This window comes from Cannabis sativa, chromosome 4 (genome assembly GCF_029168945.1).
Source record: "Cannabis sativa cultivar Pink pepper isolate KNU-18-1 chromosome 4, ASM2916894v1, whole genome shotgun sequence".
NCBI classification, from domain to species: Eukaryota; Viridiplantae; Streptophyta; class Magnoliopsida; order Rosales; family Cannabaceae; genus Cannabis; species Cannabis sativa.
This window is the reverse complement of record NC_083604.1, coordinates 70,390,235-70,414,451: the sequence shown is the minus strand read 5'-3', so window position 1 is coordinate 70,414,451 and position 24,217 is coordinate 70,390,235. Positions and strand designations below refer to the sequence as shown.

Below are 24,217 nucleotides of genomic sequence, written 5' to 3'. Positions count from 1 at the left end.
TCCTAAACCTAGCCGCCACCTTCTCTCCTCTTTCTTCACTTCTGAAAACCGAACCCTTGAGTGATAGAGTGAGTGCCCACACACATCAAGTGGTACCTCAATCATAGTGTGGAAGATTGTGAAGAATCCAAATTAAAGAGAAGGACATTCAAGCTCAGATCTTGGTGATACTCTGCGACAAAAAGGATACAAGGGTTACAGATCTGAGTGGAAGGAGACATTAAATTCCGCTGCAACCATTGTAAGGTTTCTCATACTTTATATATGTATATTTAATATCGTTTTAGAAGTTCATATTTAGGATGTTAAACAACATACTTGTTAGTAAATCTAAGATCCTGGTAAAATAATTCCAACAACTGGCCTCAGAGCCATGGTAATTGATTTACTTTCAAGAAATTTGGACTTAAAACGATTTGTTTGTGATTTAGATGGTTTCATGTTGATCTGTGTGTTATATGATGATTGATTGATGCTTGTAAAATTTTATGAAAAGTAATTAAATATTCGTTTCTGGAATTATTTTTGTTGGATATTTTGGAAAAAATTAAGCAATTCACTTTTTTACAGAACTTGATTTCAATTTTATTTGAATTAGTTATGATTTTTTGAAGTTTTGAAAAAAGATAGGGTGATCACTCTCTCTCACGCGCGCGGAACCGAGGTTCACTCGGTCAGCAGCGTGTTCGGACAGGTTTTGTCCGAAGGAACACACACAAGGATGTCTGAAATCCCTTCCTGCGCACACCTACCAGCAGCCTCTGGCGCTGAGTTTTCTCGGCTGTGCACTCTGTGGGCGCGCGTGGATGAGTATGCAATGCATACCATCCGTACAACTCACTTTGTTTTTTTTTTTATTTTCTTCAATTTTTCATGCTATTTCATGGAATTAATTTCTGATTTTTTGTGTAGTTTTGTATTTTGATTTTTACTTTTCATATTTCAAATCTAATTATGAGAATTAAATTAATTAGATTTTTTAAAATTAATTTAAGATATTAGTGTTAATTTGAATTTGAAATAGGTAAAAATCTATTTTTTTTAATTAATTATCTTATTTTTAAGTTTGATTATTTTATCTTATTTTTAAATTTAAGGTCAGATATTAATATATATATTTTAAAATTATTCTATTTTTAAAAATAAATTGACCTTAGTTAAATTTAAAATAAGATTATTTTAATCATGATATTTTGAATAGATATAGGATATTTTGTTAACTTTTAAATTTTGTTATTTTTTTATTTAAATTAAATTATAAAATCAGAAAAAGGATATTAAATTATCATTTTATTTTATTGAATATTTAATTTATAAAATAACATGAAATTTAAAAGATAGTTAGTATTTTTTTTTTTTTGAAATGATATTTAGGTTAGTTAAAACCTAATTTTCAAAATTGTAGGTTTAATTTTAAATTTATTTTAATTTATTTTTTTATTTAAACTGAAAATATTTTTTTATTTTTCGAAATTCTAAATAAATTAATTAATTTAAAATTAAATAAATCCTACATCCAACTATCCAACTTGTTGGAGGAGTATGTGTTTTAGCTTGTTTGTAAGTTTTATAAAACATATTATTGCTTGATCTAAATTTCCATGGTTAACTTGTTGACAGATCCAATGATCTGATTTTAACCCCTGGTTCAATTGTCAATAGGTCAAGTAAATAATTTGTAACAAGTAAATTTTACATTCTTCTTTCATCTGTGTATGACCTAGTAATATGATAGGATCTATCCAAATCTGTGTGCCTGTGTGAGCCTATATGTTTACTTTGAGTTTAGATGCATATAGGTAGTTCATTTAATTTTTAATTAAGATGAGCTAGGTTGCTAAATAAAATGTCACACCATGATAGATTTTATTTAGGCCCATTTAGTTTTTGGGCCTATTCAATTAATATCAGTTGTTCATTTTAAGGTTAAATTCCTCTCTTTTGGGCCTTGTGTGAGAGTTAGGTGGCCAATAGAAGTAGGTACGACATACTGAACCCAGCTCTCCCTCACATGAACAACCCCATCTGTGAAGGCCCATTTGCCTGATTTGAATAACTGTACTAGGTTAATTAAATTAGTTTAACCTAATAAAATTGATTAGCAACATAATTAATTTCAAAGTAAATGGAATTTATTTTCATTCATATATTTTGAAATTAATTTAAGAAAAACACACTTAGTTTAATGAAATTATTTCTAGATAAATTCTATGTATTTTTCTTGTATTTAATTAAATATGAATTATAACTAACTAGATTCTTTCTGAAGCTTATTTAAATTATTTCATTAAATATTCATATTTAAGTTGTAAATTAGTTATTTCTAACTAATTTTATTTATCAACTTAAATTTGAATATCTTTTGAATTTCAAAATTAAGTTGAGGAATTCTAGGAATTAATTATTGAAGATTTTTAGGATATTTTTTATAAGTTGAAAATTTGTTAAAATTTTGGGTCAACTTAAAATGGAATATCTTTCAAATTAAGTGGTTACAACTTAATTTGATATTTAATTAGATTTTTATTTGAAAAATATTTAAGTTGGATATTTTAGATTTTTCTAGAACAACTTAAATTAGATATTTTTTCAAATTTTATTTTATTATATTTTATTTATTTATTTAATTTCGAATTTTATATATAATTTTCGAATATTAAATAATTTGAAAATTTATTTAAAGTTGGAAATATTTTTAAATTAATTTTTTTTAACCAACTTTAATTTATAATTTTCATTATTAAAATATAGGATGAAATAAATGATTAAATAATATACATATTTTAAATAATGGGCTTTAATCAAGAGACATTCGATCTCCATTGTTGGTTTTACATAGTTATTGTTTTAGTGAGTAATCCTCCCTAATGGAGGAACGTTCATTAACAATTTAATGCCGTAGAATCTCGAAAGATAAGTATTTTTTGTAAGTGTTTATTTTGGTATAGATCACCCTAATGGTGGCGACTATTATAAGGCTTACAAAAGTATGAAACAATGGTGGGGGCTCATGAAATAGGAATGACATTGACTCTCGCCTAAACGGGACAACGTTGGATTCTCTTTTCGATAGAATAAAAGGTTGCTAGAATATTTATCATTTTAGATGAATTGACAACTCTATTCAATGGATGATGCTTTGACTCTCGCCTAAACGGGACACTGTATCAGTTTGTTGGAAACCTTGGAAAATAAAATATGTTAGAATTTTGGTATTTTTATAAACATATGTGATTACTTGTTATTTTCTAAACTTGTGTATGAATTTATTGAAACAAAACCTTACTTCTGTTTATTGATATTTGTAGTGCCAATATGAATAACCCTCACCCCGACCCACTCCTAGTCAATGTCTTAGCCAATGAACTCTATAGTGTGAAAATGCACCCTGGTAGTTGCATAAACTCGCACCTATTGATGATGAATCTGAAGTTCCAAAAAGCAAATCTACTTGGAATTGAATTATCAAATGAACAATGGGTCCAATTCATACTTAATAGTCTTCCTCCAGAGTATAATGGATTTGTTGTATCTTACATGATCAACAATTTTAACTCTTCCGACATGGATAAGCTCAAAGCAGAATTACGAGCTCATGAACAGAATCTGATTGCAATGCCACCTCCTGGTTTTGCAAACTTCAATCAGAGGAAAAGGATTAAGCATGAAGCTTCTAACAAAGCTGCTTCTTCAAGTACAATTGATAGTCATATTCTTCTATCTTCGAATTGTAATAAGAAGGGACATCAGGTTGAACGATGTCCAGGCTTCTAAACAATTCAAACGAAGGTAATGCTTTTGTCTTTGAATCATGTGTTTTAGAGAATGACAAATCCATATGGATTGTTGATTCTGGATCTACTAACCATGTTTGTTCTTCATTACAGCTGCTTGAAACTTGGGAAAATCTGCACCCAGAAGAGTTAAAGCTTAAAGTTGAAAATGGCGAGTTAGTATCGATCCAAGCCAAAGGAAAAGCCCGTCTCAAGTTTCAAAAGAGATTTTTAGTTTTAGAAAATGTTTTATTTATTCCAAACTTTAGTAGAAACTTGATTAGTGTTTCATGTTTACAAACACATCTTTATAAATTGAATTTTTTGAGTACTATTTGTACAATTTCTCATAATGGATTTCAATTATGTGTTGCTCACATGGAACAAGGGCTTTATGTTTTGAGACCGAATATACAAATCGCACTAAACAATGAACTTTTCAATGTTGCTAGACCTAGAAACCTTAAAAGAAAAGAGATTGATAATGATGAACAGACTTATCTATGGCATTTACGTTTAGGTCACATAGGCTATGATAGACTCAATAGGCTAACCAAAGACGGTCCATTGAAAAATGTCGTCTTAGGTGAATTACCTGTATGCGAGTCTTGCCTAGAAGGAAAGATGACCAAACGTTCTTTCTCTGCAAAGGGAGAGCGTGCCAAACAACCCCTAGGGTTAGTACACTCAGATGTCTGTGGATCCCTTAATGTCAAAGCCCGAGGTGGTTATGAGTATTTTGTCACTTTCATTGACGATTCTCTAGATATAGTTTTATTTACCTAATGCAAAAGAAATCTGAAACGTTTGAAAAGTTTCAGGAGTTTCATGCTTTGGCTCAAAACCAATTAGGTAAAACATTAAAGATCTTGCGAACTGATAGGGGTGGAGAGTATATGGATATGCAGTTCAAAGATCATTTAATTGAACTTGGAATTGAATCCCAATATACAGCCCCTAGCACTCCACGACAAAATGGAGTAACAGAGAGAAGAAATCGCACTATTTTGGAAATGGTTAGGTTTATGCTGAGTTATTCAACTCTGTCTACGTCCTTCTGGGGATATGCTATACAAATGGCAAACGACATTCTAAATGTTGTTCCATCTAAAGTAGTTCCTAAGACACCCGTCGAACTATGGAATGGCCGTACACCTAGTTTACGCCATTATAGGATTTGGGGGTGCCCTGCTCATGTCTTGAGAAAGAAAGAAGGCAAACTGGAATCGCGAACTGATGTTTGCATGTTCGTCGGAAATTCTAAAGAGACTAGGGGTGGACTATTTTATAGTCACAAGGATAACAAAGTGTTTGTTTCAACAAATGCTACTTTCCTTGAAGATGACTATATTAAAGACTTCAAACCAAAAAGTAAAATTTTGTTAGAGGAAATGGTTTCAGATATAACTCCTTCCAATATTCCGTCCTCTTCTACTCAAGAAGAGGATAATCCAACTCCCTCAGTCAAAATAACTGAAAGAACTACCACTAAAGTTCCTGTTCAGAAGATCACCGCTCCTCGTCGTAGTGGGAGGGTTTCTACTAAACCATCTCATTATGGCTTGGATGGTGAAATCAATATGGTTGTTGGTGACGGTATTGAAGACGACCCATTAACCTATAAACAGGCAATGACAAGTCCATAATGGAAACGATGGTCAGCCGGCATGGATTCAGAAATGGATTCCATGAAAAAGAACAAAGTCTAGGAATATGTAGACGCACCCGATGACTATCTTCCAATCGGATGTAAGTGGGTCTACAAGAAGAAAAGAGGAGTTGGAGGCGAAGTCAAAACTTTCAAAGCTAGACAGGTCGCCAAGGGTTACACCCAAAGAGAAGGCGTGGACTATGAGGAAACTTTTAGTCCGGTCGCCATGCTCAAATCCATGTGAATTCTTCTCTCCATCGCAGCCGCTTTCGATTATGAAATCTGGCAAATGGATGTCAAGACAGCCTTCCTTAATAGAATTCTTGAAGAAACCATCTATATGGAGCAACCAGAAGGCTATGTTCTTCCAGGGCAGGAAAAGAAAGTACGCAAACTCAATAGGTCCATTTATGGACTTAAGCAAGCTTCTCGCTCCTTGAACAAAAGGTTTGATGAAATCATCAAGACCTACGACTTTCTTCAGAATAAAGATGAACCTTGTGTTTACCAACTCAAGGAAAATCAAGTGGCAGTATTCCTGGTCCTTTATGTTGATGACATTTTGATCATTGGCAACAATGTCAAGAAAATGACTGACATCAAGGAATGGCTAGACACTCAATTCGAAATGAAAGATTTGGGTGAAGCTGTCTATGTTCTCGGTATTCAGATTATCAGAAATCGGAAGAACAGATCCCTTGCTATCTCTCAAACAACTTACATATATAAGATTTTAGAGAGATTCTCAATGACAAACACCAAAGGGGTGACAATGCCTTCTAGATTTGGTATCCGTCTATCTAAGGAGCAGTGTCCCACTGATCCTCAAGAGATAGAGGACATGAGAAGGGTTCCTTATGCTTTTGCAGTTGGTAGTCTAATGTATGCTATGTAATGCGCTAGACCTGACATCTGTTATGCAGTAGGAAACGTGAGCAGGTATCAGACAAATCCAGGACAGGAACATTGGAATGCTGTTAAGCATATCTTGAAGTACTTGAAGAGTACAAGGCAATTCATGTTAGTATACAAGGGTGGTGCTTTAAATCTCGTAGGCTATACCGATTCAGATTTCCAGGCATGTCTTGATGACAGGAAATCCACATCTGGGATGGTGTTTACTCTTGGGGGTGGAGCAGTGGTTTGGAGAAGTGCTAAACAAACCGTGATTTCAGACTCTACCATGGAGGCAGAATACATAGCTGCTGCAGAGGCTGCAAAAGAACTTATCTGGCTTAGAAAGTTCTTCACGGGACTCGGTGTCGTCCCTGGAATGGAAAAACCACTGGTTTTGCTTTGTGATAACACTAGAGCCATAGCCAATAGTAAGGAGCCTCGAAGCCACAGGAGAAGCAAGCATATAGAAAGGAAGTATCACATCATCAGAGAATATGTGGCAAGAGGGGATGTACTGGTGGAAAAAGTGGACACAGAGGACAACCTAGCTGATCCATTCACCAAAGTCTTGGCAGGAACTTCATTCGAAAAGCACCATCAGAATTTAGGATTAATTGAAATGTATTGATTAGTTTTATATTAGTGCAAGTGGGAGTTTGTTGGGTTTTATGCCCTAAATAAAACTCCATTTCAATGTAATCTCTATTATTCAATATCAATAAAGAAACATAAGTATTTTTCATCACTCATTTGTGTGTCATTTGGTTCATGTTATCATTTACTTGTTTATTTGATTTATAAATTCATCCAAACCCTTATCACATTTATGTTCTTGTTTATTGTGTCGTCAGCACAGTGGAAAGTAATCAAGATTATGTGATTAAATATATATTCCTAAATTTACCAGTACACAAGGTTTAACTGATATGTGAATCTACAACATAATTTACTTGCTCTTTGAATAAGTGCTATGTTCTTTCCAGGGCATTGGTTAAAGTAAAGCTTGGGTTGGATGCATGAAGTATGCATCGGAAGGGACTGATATTGAACTTTGAATCAGATATATTAAACTTACCATAATATCTATTCAATTCAATATCACCTAGTTGATCCTAGATCAAATGATCTTCATCCTGATATGGTTAGGTTCAATCTCAAGAGTATTACACATGTTCTTTGATTTGTTAGTTACGCCTACTTTTGGGTCAGGGTGATACGTACATTTTAGGAACATGGTAGTACAATTGAGTGGGAGCGCTAAACATAGATATGGAATCTATAGCTTCTATCTAGCAAATAGAAGTGAAATGATGATTTCCTTCGAGCTTGGCTAAACAGAGATAAATGGTTGAGTACTCATTTCAGTTTGCTGAAATATCATTTATACGGGGCTAAGTGTTTTAAGAATAAAATACATTGAAGGGTGTAACGGTAATTTAATTCCCATATAATGTAAATCATCTATAGAGGATCATTGATTATTGGGATTATAACAATGGATAATTGATAACGTATCTATATGGTGGAACATATAGAGCGTTCTATATAGCTGAGAGTGCAATTCTAATTAAGTTCTATGCGTGGATGCAACAAGGAATTAATAAGTCAGTGAATTTACTTGGTAAGTTCTTGGTCTGCTTATTGGAAGCTCGGATAGATAGGGCCATGGTCCCCATACTAGTTGAGACAATACTAATTGTAAGATTCAGTTAATTGATTTTGATTAATCAATTATAATTCTAAAATTAGACTATGTCTAGTTTTTGAATTTTCACTAAGCAAGGACAAAATTGTGAAGAAAGAGTTTTTAAGGGTTATTTGTTAATTAAGAGACTTTGTTTAGTCTAATTAATAAATATATTATATGACAATATTATTTAATAATTAATTTTTAGTTATTGAATAATTGGAATTGACATTTAAATGGTTAAATTAGAAAATTGGCATTTAAATGATAAAACAGTAAAATTGCAAAAATGGGGCCCATTATCCTATACCTTGGCCGGCCACTTATGTAGGTATTTATCATTAATTTTTCATTATTTTAATACCAAATAAATCTAACGTAACCCTAGGTGGTTGACTATAAATAGGTAGTGATGGCTTCAGGAAAAAGATGATGCATCTTATTCCTTCAGAGAAAAACTGAGCGCCTTCTTCCTAAACCTAGCCGCCACCTTCTCTCCTCTTTCTTCACTTCTGAAAACCAAACCCTTGAGTGATAGAGTGAGTGCCCACACACATCAAGTGGTACCTCAATCATAGTGTGGAAGATTGTGAAGAATCCAGATTAAAGAGAAGGACATTCGGGCTCAGATCTTGGCAATACTCTGCGACAGAAAGGATACAAGGGTTAGAGATCTGAGTGGAAGGAGACATTAAATTCCGCTGCAACCACTGTAAGGTTTCTCATACTTTATATGTGTTTATTTAATATTGTTTTAGAAGTTTATATTTAGGATGTTAAACAACATACTTGTTAGTAAATCTAAGATCCTGGTAAAATAATTCCAACAGTTTTGGGGTTGAAAATTCGAAATGGCCTATTTATCCACGTCTGGGCATTCTCGCCGCGGCCACATATGGCCTCGCCGCGGCTAGTTAGCGAGTGTGGAACCCCCTTTCTGCCAAGAGTATTTCGCCACGGCCGTATATAAATCCGTTGCAGCGACTGCTCTCCCTCGCCGCGGCCACTGGGCAGTGCCCATAAAAAAAATTTTTCTTTCCCTTTTTTTTTCGAAAGGAATGAAAAACAATAAACTAAAAATTCAATGAACAAAAACTAACAAAAAGCAAGAAAAACAATTAGGAATGTTCAACTAAAAACACCATTAAAACTTGGGTTGCCTCCCAAGAGCGCTGTCTTTATCGTCATATAGCCCGACGTTGATTGTTTCTTCAAAGAGGTGCCAGAATCATGGCGGACTTGGCTTGGTCAATATGACCTCCCAACTAGAGCTTTAACCCCTGCCCATTAACCTTAAAAGTCTCTAGGTTTTTGCCTTTTAGTTCCACAACTCCATATGGGAATGCTTTGACCACCGTGAATGGTCCCGACCATCTCGACTTCAGCTTACCAGGAAATAGTTTCAACCTAGAATTAAAAAGTAGGACTTTCTGCCCGGGTTGAAACTCTTTCCTGACTAAGTTTTGGTCGTGCCACTTCTTGGTTCTTTCCTTGTAGATTTTCGCATTCTCATAGGCCTCATTTCTAATTCTTCCAGCTCATTCAGTTGCAGCAATATTTTCTCTCCTACAACTGCTAACTCCATGTTTAAGGTCTTCATAGCCCAATAGGCCTTATGCTCTAATTCTACCGGCAGATGACAAGCTTTTTCATACACCAACCTATACGGTGATATACCGATAGGTGTTTTTAAAGCCGTTCAATACGCCCACAGTGCATCATCTAACTTTTGTGACCAATCTTTCCTTAATCTCTGCACTGTTTTCTCCAATATCATCTTGATTTCCCGGTTGGAAATTTCAGCTTGGCCATTACTCTGTGGGTGGTAGGGTAGAGCAGTCCTATGGCGAACGCCATATCTGGATAGCAGAGCTTCAAATTGTTTATTGCAAAAGTGACTCCCTTCATTGCTAATGATTGCTCGGGGAGTTCCAAAACGAGTGAATATGTATTTTTGAAAGAAATACAAGACTATTTTACCATCATTACCCGGAGTTACATCAACTTCAACCCATTTCGATACATAATCCACAGCCAATAAAATGTACAAATTGATGAATGAAGATGGAAAAGGACCCATGAAATCTATTCCCTAGACATCAAACAACTCCACCTCTAAGATACCTATCAAAGGCATTTCGTTTCTTCTGGAAATGTTCCCCGTTCTCTGACAACGATCACATGCCTTCACAAAGTCATTAGCATCTTTGAAAAGAGTCGGCCAAAAGAATCCACTTTGAAGAACCTTTGCAGCTGTTCTGTGCTGCTGAAATGCCACCCACATTGTAAGGCATGACAGTGGTTCAAGATAGAATACATCTCTTCTTCAGGCACACATCTCCTTATTATCTGATCGGCGCTGTGTTTATAAAGAATTGGCTCTTCCCAATAGAAATGTTTTACCTCTGAAAAGAACTTTTTCAATTGTTGACGAGACATCTCCAGAGGAGTTACATTTGCAACCAAGAAATTGACATAATCAGCAAACCAGGGTACCATCAAGCTTTCCCTCAAACTAAAGAGTTGTTCATCAGGAAACTCTTCATTTATCAGCACCTCTTTTGCATTTTGACTTTCTTCTATCTCGAGTCTTGAAAGATGATCAACAACTAGATTCTTAGTCCCATTCTTATCCTTTATTTCAATATCAAATTCTTGAAGCAGAAGCACCCACCGAATCAACCTTGGTTTTGCATCCTTCTTGGTCATGAGGTACTTGATTGCTGAGTGATCCGTATAAACTATCACCTTATTCCCAATCAGATATGGCCAAAATTTATCACAAGCAAACACGATGGCCAACATCTCTTTCTCCGTGGTGGCATAGTTCATCTGAGCATCATTCAAGGTTCTACTAGCATAGTAGATGGTGTGAAACACCCTGTCAACTCGTTGGCCCAAGACTGCTCTAATTGCGTAGTCACTTGCATCACACATCAACTCGAATGGTAACTCCCAATTTGGTGTAGTGACTATAGGCGTTGATATCAATTTTTCCTTAAGAACTTGGAAAGCTTTCAAACATGCTTCCCCAAACTCAAAAGGAACTCTGTTAACAAGCAGATTGGATAGCAGTTTTGAGATCTTCGAGAAGTCTTTAATGAATCTTCGGTAGAATCCAACATGGCCCAGAAAACTCCTAACTCCTTTTACAGAAACAGGAGGGGGTAAATTCTCTATTGTTGACACCTTGGCTTTATCCACCTCAATGCCTGCCTTTGAGATCTTATGCCCCAGAACTATCCCCTCTTTTACAATGAAATGGCACTTTTCCCAGTTAAGAACCAAGTTTGACTCCTCACATCTGATTAGCACTTTCTCCAAGTTCTCCAAACAATGATCAAAGGAAGAACCGAAAACTGAGAAATCATCCATAAAGATCTCTATACATGTTTCAATCAAGTCTGAAAAGATAGCCATCATACACCTCTGAAATGTTGCAGGAGCATTACATAGTCCAAAGGGCATTCTACTGAAAGAAAAAGTGCCATATGGACATGTAAATATTGTCTTCTCCTAATCTTCAGGTGCTATGGCTATTTGATGGTACCTAGAATAGCCATCTAAGAAACAGTAATACTCTTGTCTAGCCAACCGGTCTAACATCTGATCAATGAAGGGCAAAGGAAAATGGTCCTTCCTGGTTGCCTTGTTGAGCTTCCTGTAGTCAATGTAGATTCTCCAACCAGTAACCGTTCTTGTGGGGATTAGTTTGTTCTTCTCATTCTTTATCACTGTCATCCCCCCTTTCTTTGGTACCACTTGTACTGGGCTAATCCACTTGCTATCTGAAATTGGGTAAGCCACACCAGCATCTAACCACTTGACCACCTCCTTTCTGACAACCTCTTTCATTGGTGGATTAAGTCTTCGTTGTGCATCAATAGTTGGTTTATCGTCCTCTTCCATTAAAATTCGATGCATAACTGTTGAGGGACTGATTCCCTTAACGTCACCCAATGTCCATGCAATGGCCTTATTGTGTGCCCGGAGTACTCTAAGCAACATGTCAGTCTCCACATCAGAAAGTGAAGCTGACACTATCACTGGAAGCTTCTTGTCTTCTCCCAAGAATTCATACCGTAGATGATTAGGAAGCACCTTTAGTTCTAACTCGGGTGGTTACACTGTTGATGGTACAGGCTCCTTTGGCACAACTCCCAATTCTTCATAATACTTCCTATTCAATGGCCCATAAGAGTCGAGCCATTTGGCATACTCCATTGCCTCCATTCCTTCTTGCTCAGTTAACTCATCCTCGGTTAAACTCAATTCTAAGGGATCTTCTATCAACTTTTTCTTCTCCACAATAGTCTCAATCAGATCAACAAAGAAACAGTTATCACTTGCCTTTGGAAAAGTGACCACCTTTAGTACATTGAAGACCACTTCTTCCCCTTGCACTCGCAGCTTCAATTCACCCTTCTGAACATCAATCAGTGCTTGACCAGTTGCCAAGAATGGTCTCCCGAGAATAATTGGGACATTACTATCTTCTTCCATGTTTAGAACAATAAAGTCAGCTGGGAAGATGGACTTATCAACTTTTACTAATACATCCTCAATGACTCCCCTTGGATGAGCTAGTGATCGATCAGCCAGTTGCAAGGTTACTGTAGTTGGCTTCGCCTCACCCAACTGCAATCTTCTAAAAACTGACAAAGACATTAAGTTAATGCTAGCTCCTAGGTCACACAATGGATTTATTCCTTCTATTCTCCCGATGGTGCAAGAAATGGTGAAACTCCCAGGATCTCTGAGTTTGGGAGGAAGTTTCTTCTGCAATATGGCGCTACAACCCTCGGTCAATGCCACTGTCTCATAGTCTTCTATTTTTCTCTTCTTCGAAAAGATCTCCTTCATAAACTTCACATAGCTAGGCATTTGTTCCAAGGCTTCAGCAAATTGAATGTTAATGTGTAACCTTTTAAAGACCTCTAGAAATTTCGAAAACTGCTTGTCAAGATTAGTCTTTCGTAGTCTCTGCGGGTACGGGACCTTCACATGGTGATCTATACTGATTGGTGGAGACACTTGTTTCGGTGTAGGACTTTCAGTAGTCTTCTTTTCTGTTGATACTGGTGCCGGTTGATCCTGAGTCTCTTCTTCCGCTAGTTGCCCCCCATCAGGCCCTTCATACTTCTTCCCGCTTCTCAGGGTAATTGCCTTGCAGTTTTTTTTTTGGATTGACCTCTGTTGTACTAGGCAAGTTCCCCTGAGGACGGGTTGCTATCTGAGTTGCCAACTGCCCCATCTGAGTCTGTAAGTCTTTTATGGATGATCTAGTCTCTATCATAAACTATAGCAATAAATCTGTCTGAAGAGTAGAACTCCCACTAGAGCCTTGTTGCAGTGATTGTTGTTGGTTCCACGTTTGGTTCTGATTTCCTTGCTGATAGAACCCACTATTCCTTCGACCGCCTCCTTGATTGAACCCATAGTTGTTGTTTTGAGAGTAATTCCCAATGGATTTTTCTTTATCCATTGGCAAACTATTCACATCTACCGGACATTCTTCATAGGGATGAGGGCCTCCACAGAGCTCACAAACAACTTGAGCTTGTTTTGCCTGCACAGCTATCAGTTTTGTTAGGGCCTCTACTTGGGCTGTCAGTTTTGCTATGGCATCAACCTCATGCATACCAGCCACCTTCTTTGTCTGACTTCTTTCAGTTGGCCATTGTTGATTATTTAGGGCCATCTCTTCTAGCAGTTCATAGGCTTCATTTGCACTTTTCCTCATAAATGCCCCACCAGCTGTGGCATCTATAAGTGTTCTAGTATTACCAACAAGCCCATTGTAGAAGTTGTGGACCAGCATCCACTTCTCAATACCATGATGAGGACACTTCCTGATGAGATCCTTGAACCTCTCCCAAGCCTCATGGAGAGCTTTATTATCCAGCTGACATAAATTATTAATTTCTCCTCCCAGCTTAGGAGACTTTGCTGGAGGAAAGAACATAGACAGAAACTTCGTTGCCAAATTGGTCCATGTTGCTATAGAATTCGGTGGCAAGGAGATCAACCAACTCTTGGCTCGCTCTCTCATCGAGAATGAAAAAAGTCTCAAGTGAATGACATCATCACTAACCCCATTGACTTTGAAAGTCTGACATAACTCCATGAAGTTTGACAAGTGCAGATTGGGGTCTTCAGAGGGAAGTCCACCAAACTAGACTGAAGACTGCACCATTTGGAGTATGGCAGGCTTAATTTCAAAGTTGTTGGCATCTACGACGTGTGGAATTATGCAAGACTGAACCCCCATAAGAGTTGGGAGAATGTAATCTCTCAGACTGCGGCCATTTTCTTGATCCTCAACGGCACCTCCATTATTACCGTTGTTGCCTCCATTGTTACCACCATTAGCATTCTCAGCCATGATTTCTTCTTGCTGAAACTCTTTCTTGCCTCTTGTTTCTTCTGTTTCTCCTACACGTCTTCTCAATTTCAGGATCGACCGACAATATGACACCCTGTCCTTGATGTCGCATACACCTTCAATTCCTAAAATAGACAAAGACAATATTGAAAGAAACAGGTTAGCAATTAGCAAGAAAGATAAACCAAAGTAGAATTTAATATAATCTTATGCAATATCAATCTTTAAACAATTCCCCGGTAACAGCGCCAAAAACTTGTTACGAAAATTATGAACAATACGCAAGTGCACGTAATCAAGTAGTAAACTCACACATGTGAGGTTGAACCACAGGGAATTGGATTGAATACCACTAGACTAAATTTATGATTCTATTTGGCAAACCAATATTTTTCAAGATTAAAAATAGAATAAAAATTCAAGAAGCTTAAGTAGACAGATAGAAATTAATCAAAATGAGAAGACAGGGAAGAGAATCCTATTGATATGTTTACCCAATTGTTAATACCTAATTACTATCCCATATCCTGTTGTGAATGACAGATTATACAAATTAACCTAGCTCTTTTCAGATCTTCTAGGTTCTAAATCACATGCTCTCTAATTAATCTCTTAATTAGAATAACATGAAATCAGCATTAAGCAATAATCTAAATTGTCACATAGGTCATGCAAATACTTTCATTTCACATAAACCTAGATTATCCAAATTTTAGCATTCTCAATTCTCACTTTTTAGATTTCGAATTGAGATCATAGAACATGTAAAACTTAAACATGGAAATAACACAAATAAAGATAATTTCACAATCAGAATGAAAGGAATGGCAATTAACATTAACTAGGAAAAACTTTAAACAACATTCATCATCTTCCCTAATTGAGAGTTTAGCTCATGTTAAAATTCATAACCATTCCTAAAACAGAATTCAACATAAAGAAATTAAAAAGGAAGGAAGAAAGAAATTGTTGTAGGAATTAATTCGGGTCGCCACTTTTCTCCTCCAGCCGCTCTTGACTGCTTTCTAGGTCTAAAAATCGCTTCCCCTTTTCTTCTATTCGCAGTTTTCTTTTTATTTTTCGTTCCAGGATTCAAAAGACAAAATTGCCCTCACTTTGTACGGAACCTCGCCGCAGCCATGTGTTCCCTCGTTGCGGCGAGTGCTGACTTGGCCGCGGCGGTGGAGCAGCTAGCCGCGGCTACTGAATCCGTCTCGAGAGTACCTCTCTGCCAAATCTTGGCCGCGGCCGTAAATAAATCTACTGCGGCCAGAAGTGAACCAAATCCTGATTTTTGCGTTTTTCTTGGCTCAACTTGTCTTTTGTTGCACTTTTGAAGCCTTGAACGTCCAACAGCTACGAGAAACTTGAAAACATAGAAAACAAGCGTAATTCTGTCCTAAAACATCGAAAAATGACTCTAATTGTGACCCAAAACATAGGCTAAAAATAGCCTAACATTTGGTCGACTGTCCCCTGACCAGTAGTAGTTTGGGTAGTGGCATGAGTAGTGGTTGCACCACCATTACAGGACGTATGGGTCGTTCTCCATTATTTTTAGCAAGATTGTTTGCTTATGGAACTTGCTGGGAATTATCCATCTCCTCATCGGGTCGTTCTTGAGATCTTTTGGTAAGCACCATTTTTCCCAGTGAATAACTTCAAGATTTTGGTTTAAGCTCTCAATGAAAGTACCAAAATATTGATTGGATTTTTAACCAACCGACGCGGAGTTGTAATAAATGAGATTTAAACCAAAAAACAAACTATAAATGTAAATAATGACACCAAAATTTAAAGAGGTTCGACCCTAGATGTCGGTAATAGCTTACTCCCCTTGTGTTTATTAATCAGAGTTACAAAATCAAGAACAAGTTCTTGAATGCAAAAGATAACAATAGAAGAGTCTTTTTTTATTTTCTCTAAGTACTCAAATTTTAGGATCCCTCTACCAAGTCATGGGTGACCCCTTATATAGGGAAAAATGTCGGTGCTTCTTGCTTTAGGAGACACGACCATTGTGGATATATCTCAACCGTCTCTTTAATTTTCAGAGGTGGTTGAAATCTATTTCTCATGATAATATCCTGCTATTTTTCGTGGGTTTGTAACCATCTTTCAACTTCTTGTAGGATTTGAATATTTGAATTAGTCACTAACGATAAGGGTCCCTCTAAGAGTGTGGTATGACAGTTAACCTCCTTTGGGGGTAGTAGCCAATACTTAAGGGTGACACCCCCGAGACCCATCGTGAAGGGGTGAATGTCACCATTTTGTGGGGTTATTCCTGAGACCCTTTCCACTTGATCTTCGACGTTGTGGGTAACCTTAACGTCATGAACTGTGCCATATTCGCCATCTACCCCTAGACTGATTTGACCTTGTAAGTGTGTAGTGATCGTTTATCCCATCTATGAGGGTGTTAGTCCACTGTCCCCCTCGAGGTAGCCACCTGGCTCAAGCTAGGGGAGAGGTGACCGTTAGACTTCTCTTTCAGCAGTCATGACAACCGGTCATGACTAATAGTCCATACCAATAGTCATAACTTTACATATTCTTCATCAATCCAGTCCTGGTATCCTCGTGCCACGTGTCGTTATTCTTGCCACATCACCATCGTCAAAATTTGGGTAAACATTCACAAATAAGACATACTCATTATTTAGAATCCAAATTGATTAAATAAATCAATCAATTAAGACTACAAAATGATATTATCTCAGTTAGTTTATTAATTCCTCCTAACTCGACTGTAGATTTAAAATTGCACTCTTGATTACATATAATGCTCTATATACTAAATATAGTTACGCTATGAATTATTCATTGTTACAATCTAAACAATCAATACCATTTTACCCTTTAATGTATTTTATTCTTAAAACACTTTCCTACTTGTAAATGATATTTGAGTAAACTAATATAATTACTGAAATGAGCACTCCATCATTTATTGCGTTAAGCTAAGTTCTAAGTAAACCATCGTTTCACTTCTACTAGTTATAGAAGCTATAGATTCCATATTTATGATTAACGCTCCCACTCAGTTGCACTAACAAATTTCTAAGATGTAAGTATGGGCTAGTCCTACGAGTAAGCTGGTAACGAACGAGTCAAAAAACCCGTATAGTACAATTAAGCTAGTACTTAACCATCTCATAATTGAAATCAATTGATCTACGATCAACAAAGTGACATTGACTTAAAAAATACATAACTGTAAATTTATGATATCTTTTCCACTGTCAATATTGGTCCAGTCTAATGTATAGCTGATACATCTGATACTAATCTACTTTGCTAACGCTTTAGAAAGGACATTCTACTTATACAAGTATAAGTAAGCCACATCGCTGATTATCATGTCAGTGTAACTCCAGTGCAATGATAAATTGTGGAACTAAGTAGTTTGAGGCATATAATCATGATTATTTTTTATTGTGTAAATAACACTATAATCATGAATAATTATATGTTCGGGATTTAATAGAATTTATATAATAAACATAAAATTATGAAAGTAATCATGTAAACTATGCAACATTAAATAATTTTTGATATTTTATTAATTAATAAATCTGATTATATTGAAAGTGAATTTAATTTAAGTCATAAATAACTATAAATGATAACAAAGCATATACATACACCCATAGAGATATATTAGATAAAGAAGAGTAACTATAAATAGTAACAAATAGTAATAAAAAATTAAAGAAATAGAAGTAAGAATACAAATGCTTTTCTTAATGAAAGAAAACAAATATTATAGTATAAAAATTGTATAAATAGGATTTTTTTCAAAATTTGAAGTCTCCACAAAAATTATATTGCTTCACTAATGTCTCAGTATGACAATTCTCCTTATTTTTTGTTGTAAAGAAAGTGATATAGATTTTTAATTGGGATTGGGTAATGTCTACGAGGGTACACTAAAAAATAGAGAGAGTAAGAGAGAGAGCATATGTCATTGGACAATAGTAGTGTCCAGCACTTTCTAATAGGTGACATCATACGATTGATTAGCAATATTATTTAAAAATTATTTTTTAAGTTTTATGAAACTAAATACTTAATAACACCAATATTAATATGATACAAAAAAAAAAAAAAATACTAAACACTAGTAATATATATTTTTTTTTGGCTATTCTTGATGTGTGTGTATATATAACATTTAGGAAATAGGGAAAGAAAGTCTCTATAAGTATACTTTTATGTACTAGTAAAAAGTTACGTGCAAGACACGTATACTAAATTTTATATGCTAGGTATTTTCTATTATATTAAAAGGTAATACACTTAAAAATGTTTATCTCATCTTGGTTCAACCCAACTTTATGTTGTTCCCATAGGATTGTGTGTTAGATATGAGCTTAGAAGAATAGTATTCGTTAGAATGGGTGCCAGTAATGGCGGTGCTGATGTGAGTTTTATCTTCTGGGAAAAATCTAGCTACTCCGACATTACAATTACACCTAGCCTTTCAAAATGAGCATCATCAAAAATTCAAGGATTATAAATTGAAAATGATATCTTGTTACTTTTGGTGTGCCCAACAAACTCTCTAACGGATGACATTATATTTCTCATATCCCAAAGCTGTTTAAAAGTAAAGCAAATAGCAAGGGAATAGAAGACTTACTCAAATAAATAATTACTTGAGCAACAAAGGATAACTCGCTAATAGAACACTGAATATTACACCCAAATCAACAAAAAGTGAGGAATCGCAGCAGAGAGGCCATGAATCACGGCATAAAAGCTGAAAGATTAAAGAGAATAGATGAGGCAATAATTCAATAGCAATATAGGGTTTGAGGGTTTGAGATTTAGAAAAAGAAATTATAAATGATTATCCTAAATAATCACGATTGGTTGCTAATCCTCTTGGGGTTAGTTATTTTATTGAGAATTTTCAGAGATTGTGTTTCCGGTTAGGTTTATACGATTAAAATTTAAAAGTAATATTAATTTATTTAAAAATTAATATTAAAATACATCTTCATAAAAAAAATTATTATTTTTGAATAGAAAATTATTTAAAAAAAAATTACCCATAAATTTCTCATAAACCCGATTAAAATTTAAAAGTAACATTAATTTATTTAAAAATTAATATTAAAATACATCTTAATAAAAAAAAATTATTATTTTTGAATAGAAAATTATTTAAAAAAAAAAGTTTCTTTCTCATAAACCAAGAATTCAGTTATATAAGCACACTTTATATAGAATAGATATTTATGTTAATATATATTATTATTAATATAATATATTTATATTGATAAATAAATATATAGATATAGATTATTATGAAGTATAATATTTGGGTAGTAATTACAAGTTGAACGAATATTTAACAATTATAAATTGAGTAATTTGCAGTAAAAATATCTAGGTTTAACTTCTAATTGTAAATAAATATTTAAGTTAAATTTTTGACAGTAATAATACTTATGTTATATTTTTAGTTATCTATAAGTACCTAACTGTTAAATATTAAGTCATTATCCATGTGTCATTTTTTTATTGGTATATTTAAATTAATTTTTTTTAAAAAAATAAAAATTTAATGACTTAGACTAATTAAAAATTGACATGTGTCAATTTACTTAACGCTTAATAGGTAGGCACCTACAAAAGTTCTAAAATTATAATTAAGTATTATTACCGCTAAAAATTAAACTTAATTATTTATTTACAACCGGGAGTTAAACTCAAATATTTATACCACAAATTACTCTTATAAATTTGATAAAAGAGTAATGGTTAGCTTTAAAAAAAAAAAGGGGAGTAATGGTTAGCATTAAAGAATAGCGACCACTCAAATAACACATTCATTTTGAGTTTTTATATAAATAATTTGATTGTCACGTTGTTTAATAGGGTGACCAACTAAATTATTTTAAATACCAAGAGCCATACGATTTTTATGAGTCATGACACCTACATTTATGAAGCCTACCAATCTCTCCAGTCCCTCTCAAATCTCCCCGATAATTTTCATTTACACATAAACTCGAGCAGTTTGTGGGCAGCGCAATCCAAACCCATCGTCTCCAATTCACATGGATGCTCTTCCTCCTTCACTCATATTGACCCAATAAATTTTCGTCCAAACTTTGTACGATTGCATTCAATAGATTTAAGGAGACTGTTGGTGGTAGTTGTGAGTACTAACTCTGTTTTCTCGGCCCTAAAGATACTATAAGGAGTACACGCACATCTTTCTCTCTCCGTTACGCCAATATCTGCTAATCAATCCATTACATACAGTTACAGGTTCATTTCTTTTTCTCTCTACCTTTTTGTTACATTCTTTTAAGTTTTTAACATTCTCATATTGTGGTTTTTTTTCCCTTTCTTCTGAAAACTGCAGTTTTTGTGACTTGTTTGGGTTGAATTATTGTCTTTTATTGCCAAATTAGACGATTTGAGGAACTGGGTTTCGTTAATTTTATGAAAATTTGAACCGAGTGTGCAATTTTTGAGCTCAATCCGAATTGGGTCATTGAGCTTTTGGGTTATTGATGGACCTGCAAGTTGTGCAAAAGGGTATTGATTTTGCCCGTAAAAGGAAGAAGTGGGTTATTGTATTGGCCGCCTTAGGGTTCTCTGGTTATGGTGCCTATAAGTTTTATCACTTGCCTTCGGTGGCCCAAAAAAGAAAAAGAATTTTGAAGCTTTTGGGAGCTTTTGTCTCTGTAGCCGAAGCGGTTTCTGATTCAGCCGAGTCAATTAGCTTGGTCTCGAAAGATCTGAAGGAATTTCTTCAGTCTGATTCGGATCAAATTCCAAATAGTTTAAAGCAATTTTCAAAAATTGCTAGGTCAGATGATTTTTCTGGCTCTCTGATAAAGGTTACTCAGGCTTTAACACTTGGTATGTTAAGGGGTTACCGGCAATTAGAGAAGGATGATGGAAGTGATGGAGCTTCTTCAGGTTCTAGCTTTACAGAACGTGTAATGGACAAGGTCTTTACCACAGCAGGTTCTGGTTTTGCTTCTGTTGTTGTTGGAAGCTTTGCTAGGAACTTGGTATTGGGTTTCTATTCTGCTGGTGAAACAGGTGGTGAACAAACCTCAAAGACATCATCAAATATGGATAATTGTGGTTCAGAAACTAATCCTATTCCTGAATGGATGAATGTGATTTTCAGTGATAAATGCAGAGATTTAGTTGGTGATTGCATACAAGTATTTGTGACCACTGCAGTTGGTGTGTATCTTGACAAGACCATGGATATCAATACCTATGATGAACTCTTTTCTGGGCTTACCAACCCCAAGCATGAAACGAAAGTGAAAGAAATGTTTGTTTCTGTCTGCAATGGTGCGGTTGAGACTCTAGTGAAAACATCTCATCAGGTTTTAACGCGTCCCACTTTCAAGGAGAAACCTTTGGCTATTGAGGAAGGCCCAACTTCGACTTCAACAAAAGTGGAGGACTTGGATGAAGAAGAAAAGGAAACATTCTCCACAGAATCGGAGACAGGGAGTGAAGCTGATGAGAAAGATGATGGCGGGTGGGTCGGTAAGGTTTCGTCTACTTTGGCAGTGCCCAGTAATAGGAGGCTTGTTCTTGATGTCACAGGGAGAGTTACATTTGAAACAGTTAGGTCCTTCCTTGAGTTCTTATTGGAAAAACTGTATGATGGTGTGAAGAGATGCGTCAACTTTGTTCATGAAGCTGTGATTGAGAGGGGTTTCGATTTAGTGAGATATGCAGCAGCCAAGTCCTCAGTCATAGTTACTATATGTCTCTCTCTGTGCTTACATATAACTGGAAGTGCTTGGTTGTTAATGCCCGCTTGACCTTCTTGACCATTATCATCGATTCATTTATTAGGAAAATCTTATAGAATAGACCACCAACATTCTTTCCAAGCAAACTGCTTGTTTGGAGAATCCACTTGTATTTGATCGCTCTGTCTCTCTCTCTCTGTGTATATGTTTGTTCACCCAAGAAAAAGGAAAGATGTTATGCATTTCATTGTACTTTTGAAAATTATGGTCTTTGTTGGTTGGGTGACATTCTTGAGATATATGTTTTCGAATTCTCATGGAGAGATTCTTAGGAAATATGTAAGAAAATGATAGTATTATTTGAATCAATATGCACACGTTGTAATATTTTCTTCACTTTCTTTTAATCATTATGTGGTAGCTTTTCAAATACAGGATAATTCATTTGACTATGTCAAGTTAGAAATAAAAATGGGTTTTCATTTTTATCTATATATCAATAATCAAATGGCGTCGTAAAAGCTAACATGGATGCCCTAGGTGATTATCAGCTTCCGAACTTGCTTACTACGTTCAGAAGAAGAAAAATAAGAGTTGACGCACACAAGAAAGGTGCACTGCCGCCATTAATACTGATCCATAAAGATAAAACTCTTTGGAAGATTCTTCTTAAGATGTCAGCTATTGAGGATGGGTTTCCTTTCCTATGTACACAAACACAACTTTTGCTTTTGAACTCGTTTGTTATGGGTTTCCTTCACTCAAGGGGTTTTCTCAGAAATCTTATCCATATCTTTTATTTTCTTTTTCTTGTATTGAATAAAAATACCAAAACATCCCTTCCCTAACACTTTCATAATTTTCATGCTTTTTTTTTTCTTTATTTAAACAGCAATATTACATATTTCCATAAAGAAAAGACTACTTCGTAACTCACACATTTGATAAATTTTTCAAACTATGTATTCCAAAAATACAAGTTCAGTACATAAATCAATATATATCTGTTCCTAAAAATCCACGGTTGACAAGGTTTTTTTTTGTTCAGTAAAGCTTGTACTGAATTATTGTTGGCAAATTGAGTGGAATTGTACAATAAAAAATTAAAAATTGCTATAGCTTTTCATCCTTGAGATTTACCATGGAAAATAATGGCTAAACCAATTAATCTAATGCATTTTGGGGTTGGAAAAAAATGAATAAAATGATGATTCAATGGTGTCTAGTTGAAGAAATTCATTCATAACTGTTCAAGTTGAGCTTCCATCATTTTCTTTCGCAGCTGCTTCTTCCTCAATTTTCTTTTTCCAGTACTCTGCAAGAGGAGGTCCAAATATTGCTTTGCCTGAAACAACTCCAATCCTGCAATGCACAAATGCATGTTTCAGAAAAGCTTAAAATTCAATAAATTTGATAAAGAAGATTGCAAAAGCTTTAAATCACAAAGTCAAGTCCAGTCATAACTATCAATGGTGATTAAAAAAAATGAGAGGGAAAGCTCATTCAACACATGAACTTTATATGAAGATCTTCACATGATCTAAAGATGACATTGCACATGTTGTAAAATTCACTATGAATGAGTAAGGATCTAAATTCTAAACATACACACAAGAGCCAAGATATTAAAGAATATAAGGCTTACAATGCAGTTCACCAAAGACATACATGCCGCTGGAAGCCTTGCAAAGACTTTTCACTAAGAAACTAAAATGCGAATTATACCCTCTTTTCTTACCTAAATTACACAAATAAAGAATGTCATAAATTCTAGTTTAGGCCTTTAATCCATTCTTATTCTCAGCATAAGGAAGCTCAGTAAAACTTTCACAGGACTTAGTTTGCCAACTATGAAAGTTTCCATTGCTGTATTGTCTATTGGGAAACTAAAGTTGAAGGTTGGTAAGTGGCAACTGCCCAGTAACAACACTATATTTTACCAACTAAGCTCAAACACACAAAACAATGGCTGGAGCTAAAATCCAATAGCCTGAATCACTGACAAAAACTTGAGCTTGTTTTTTTTTTTAAAACTAGGATACCCGCCTAACCCTACAGTATTTGGAAATCATAAAA

At 35.1% G+C, this 24,217-nt stretch overlaps 2 protein-coding genes and 1 non-coding gene across 3 annotated transcripts; 2 read left to right on the top strand and 1 right to left on the bottom strand.

Moving 5' to 3' along the window:
• Window positions 1-12,130: 12,130 nt before the first annotated feature.
• LOC133037122 (uncharacterized) lies at window positions 12,131-12,871 on the bottom strand. The gene has a single exon (XM_061113945.1). The coding sequence runs from the start codon at window positions 12,869-12,871 to the stop codon at window positions 12,131-12,133; it is 741 nt and encodes a 246-aa protein (XP_060969928.1).
• Window positions 12,872-13,839: 968 nt separating this feature from the next.
• On the top strand, window positions 13,840-13,946 carry LOC133037559 (small nucleolar RNA R71). Its single transcript, XR_009687649.1, has one exon. It is a non-coding gene; the product is annotated as a small nucleolar RNA R71 (small nucleolar RNA).
• A 6,980-nt stretch (window positions 13,947-20,926) lies between these two features.
• LOC133037357 (protein PHLOEM PROTEIN 2-LIKE A10) lies at window positions 20,927-22,537 on the top strand. Its single transcript, XM_061114408.1, has one exon. It carries the CDS (start codon window positions 20,927-20,929, stop codon window positions 22,208-22,210), a length of 1,284 nt encoding a protein of 427 aa, XP_060970391.1. The 3' UTR covers window positions 22,211-22,537.
• Window positions 22,538-24,217: the final 1,680 nt, after the last annotated feature.

Excerpts from the sequence above, each read along its gene's own strand:
- LOC133037122 (XM_061113945.1), bottom strand. The coding sequence starts at position 12,871 with ATGAAGGAGATCTTTTCGAAGAAGAGAAAAATAGAAGACTATGAGACA.
- LOC133037357 (XM_061114408.1), top strand. The coding sequence starts at position 20,927 with ATGGACCTGCAAGTTGTGCAAAAGGGTATTGATTTTGCCCGTAAAAGG.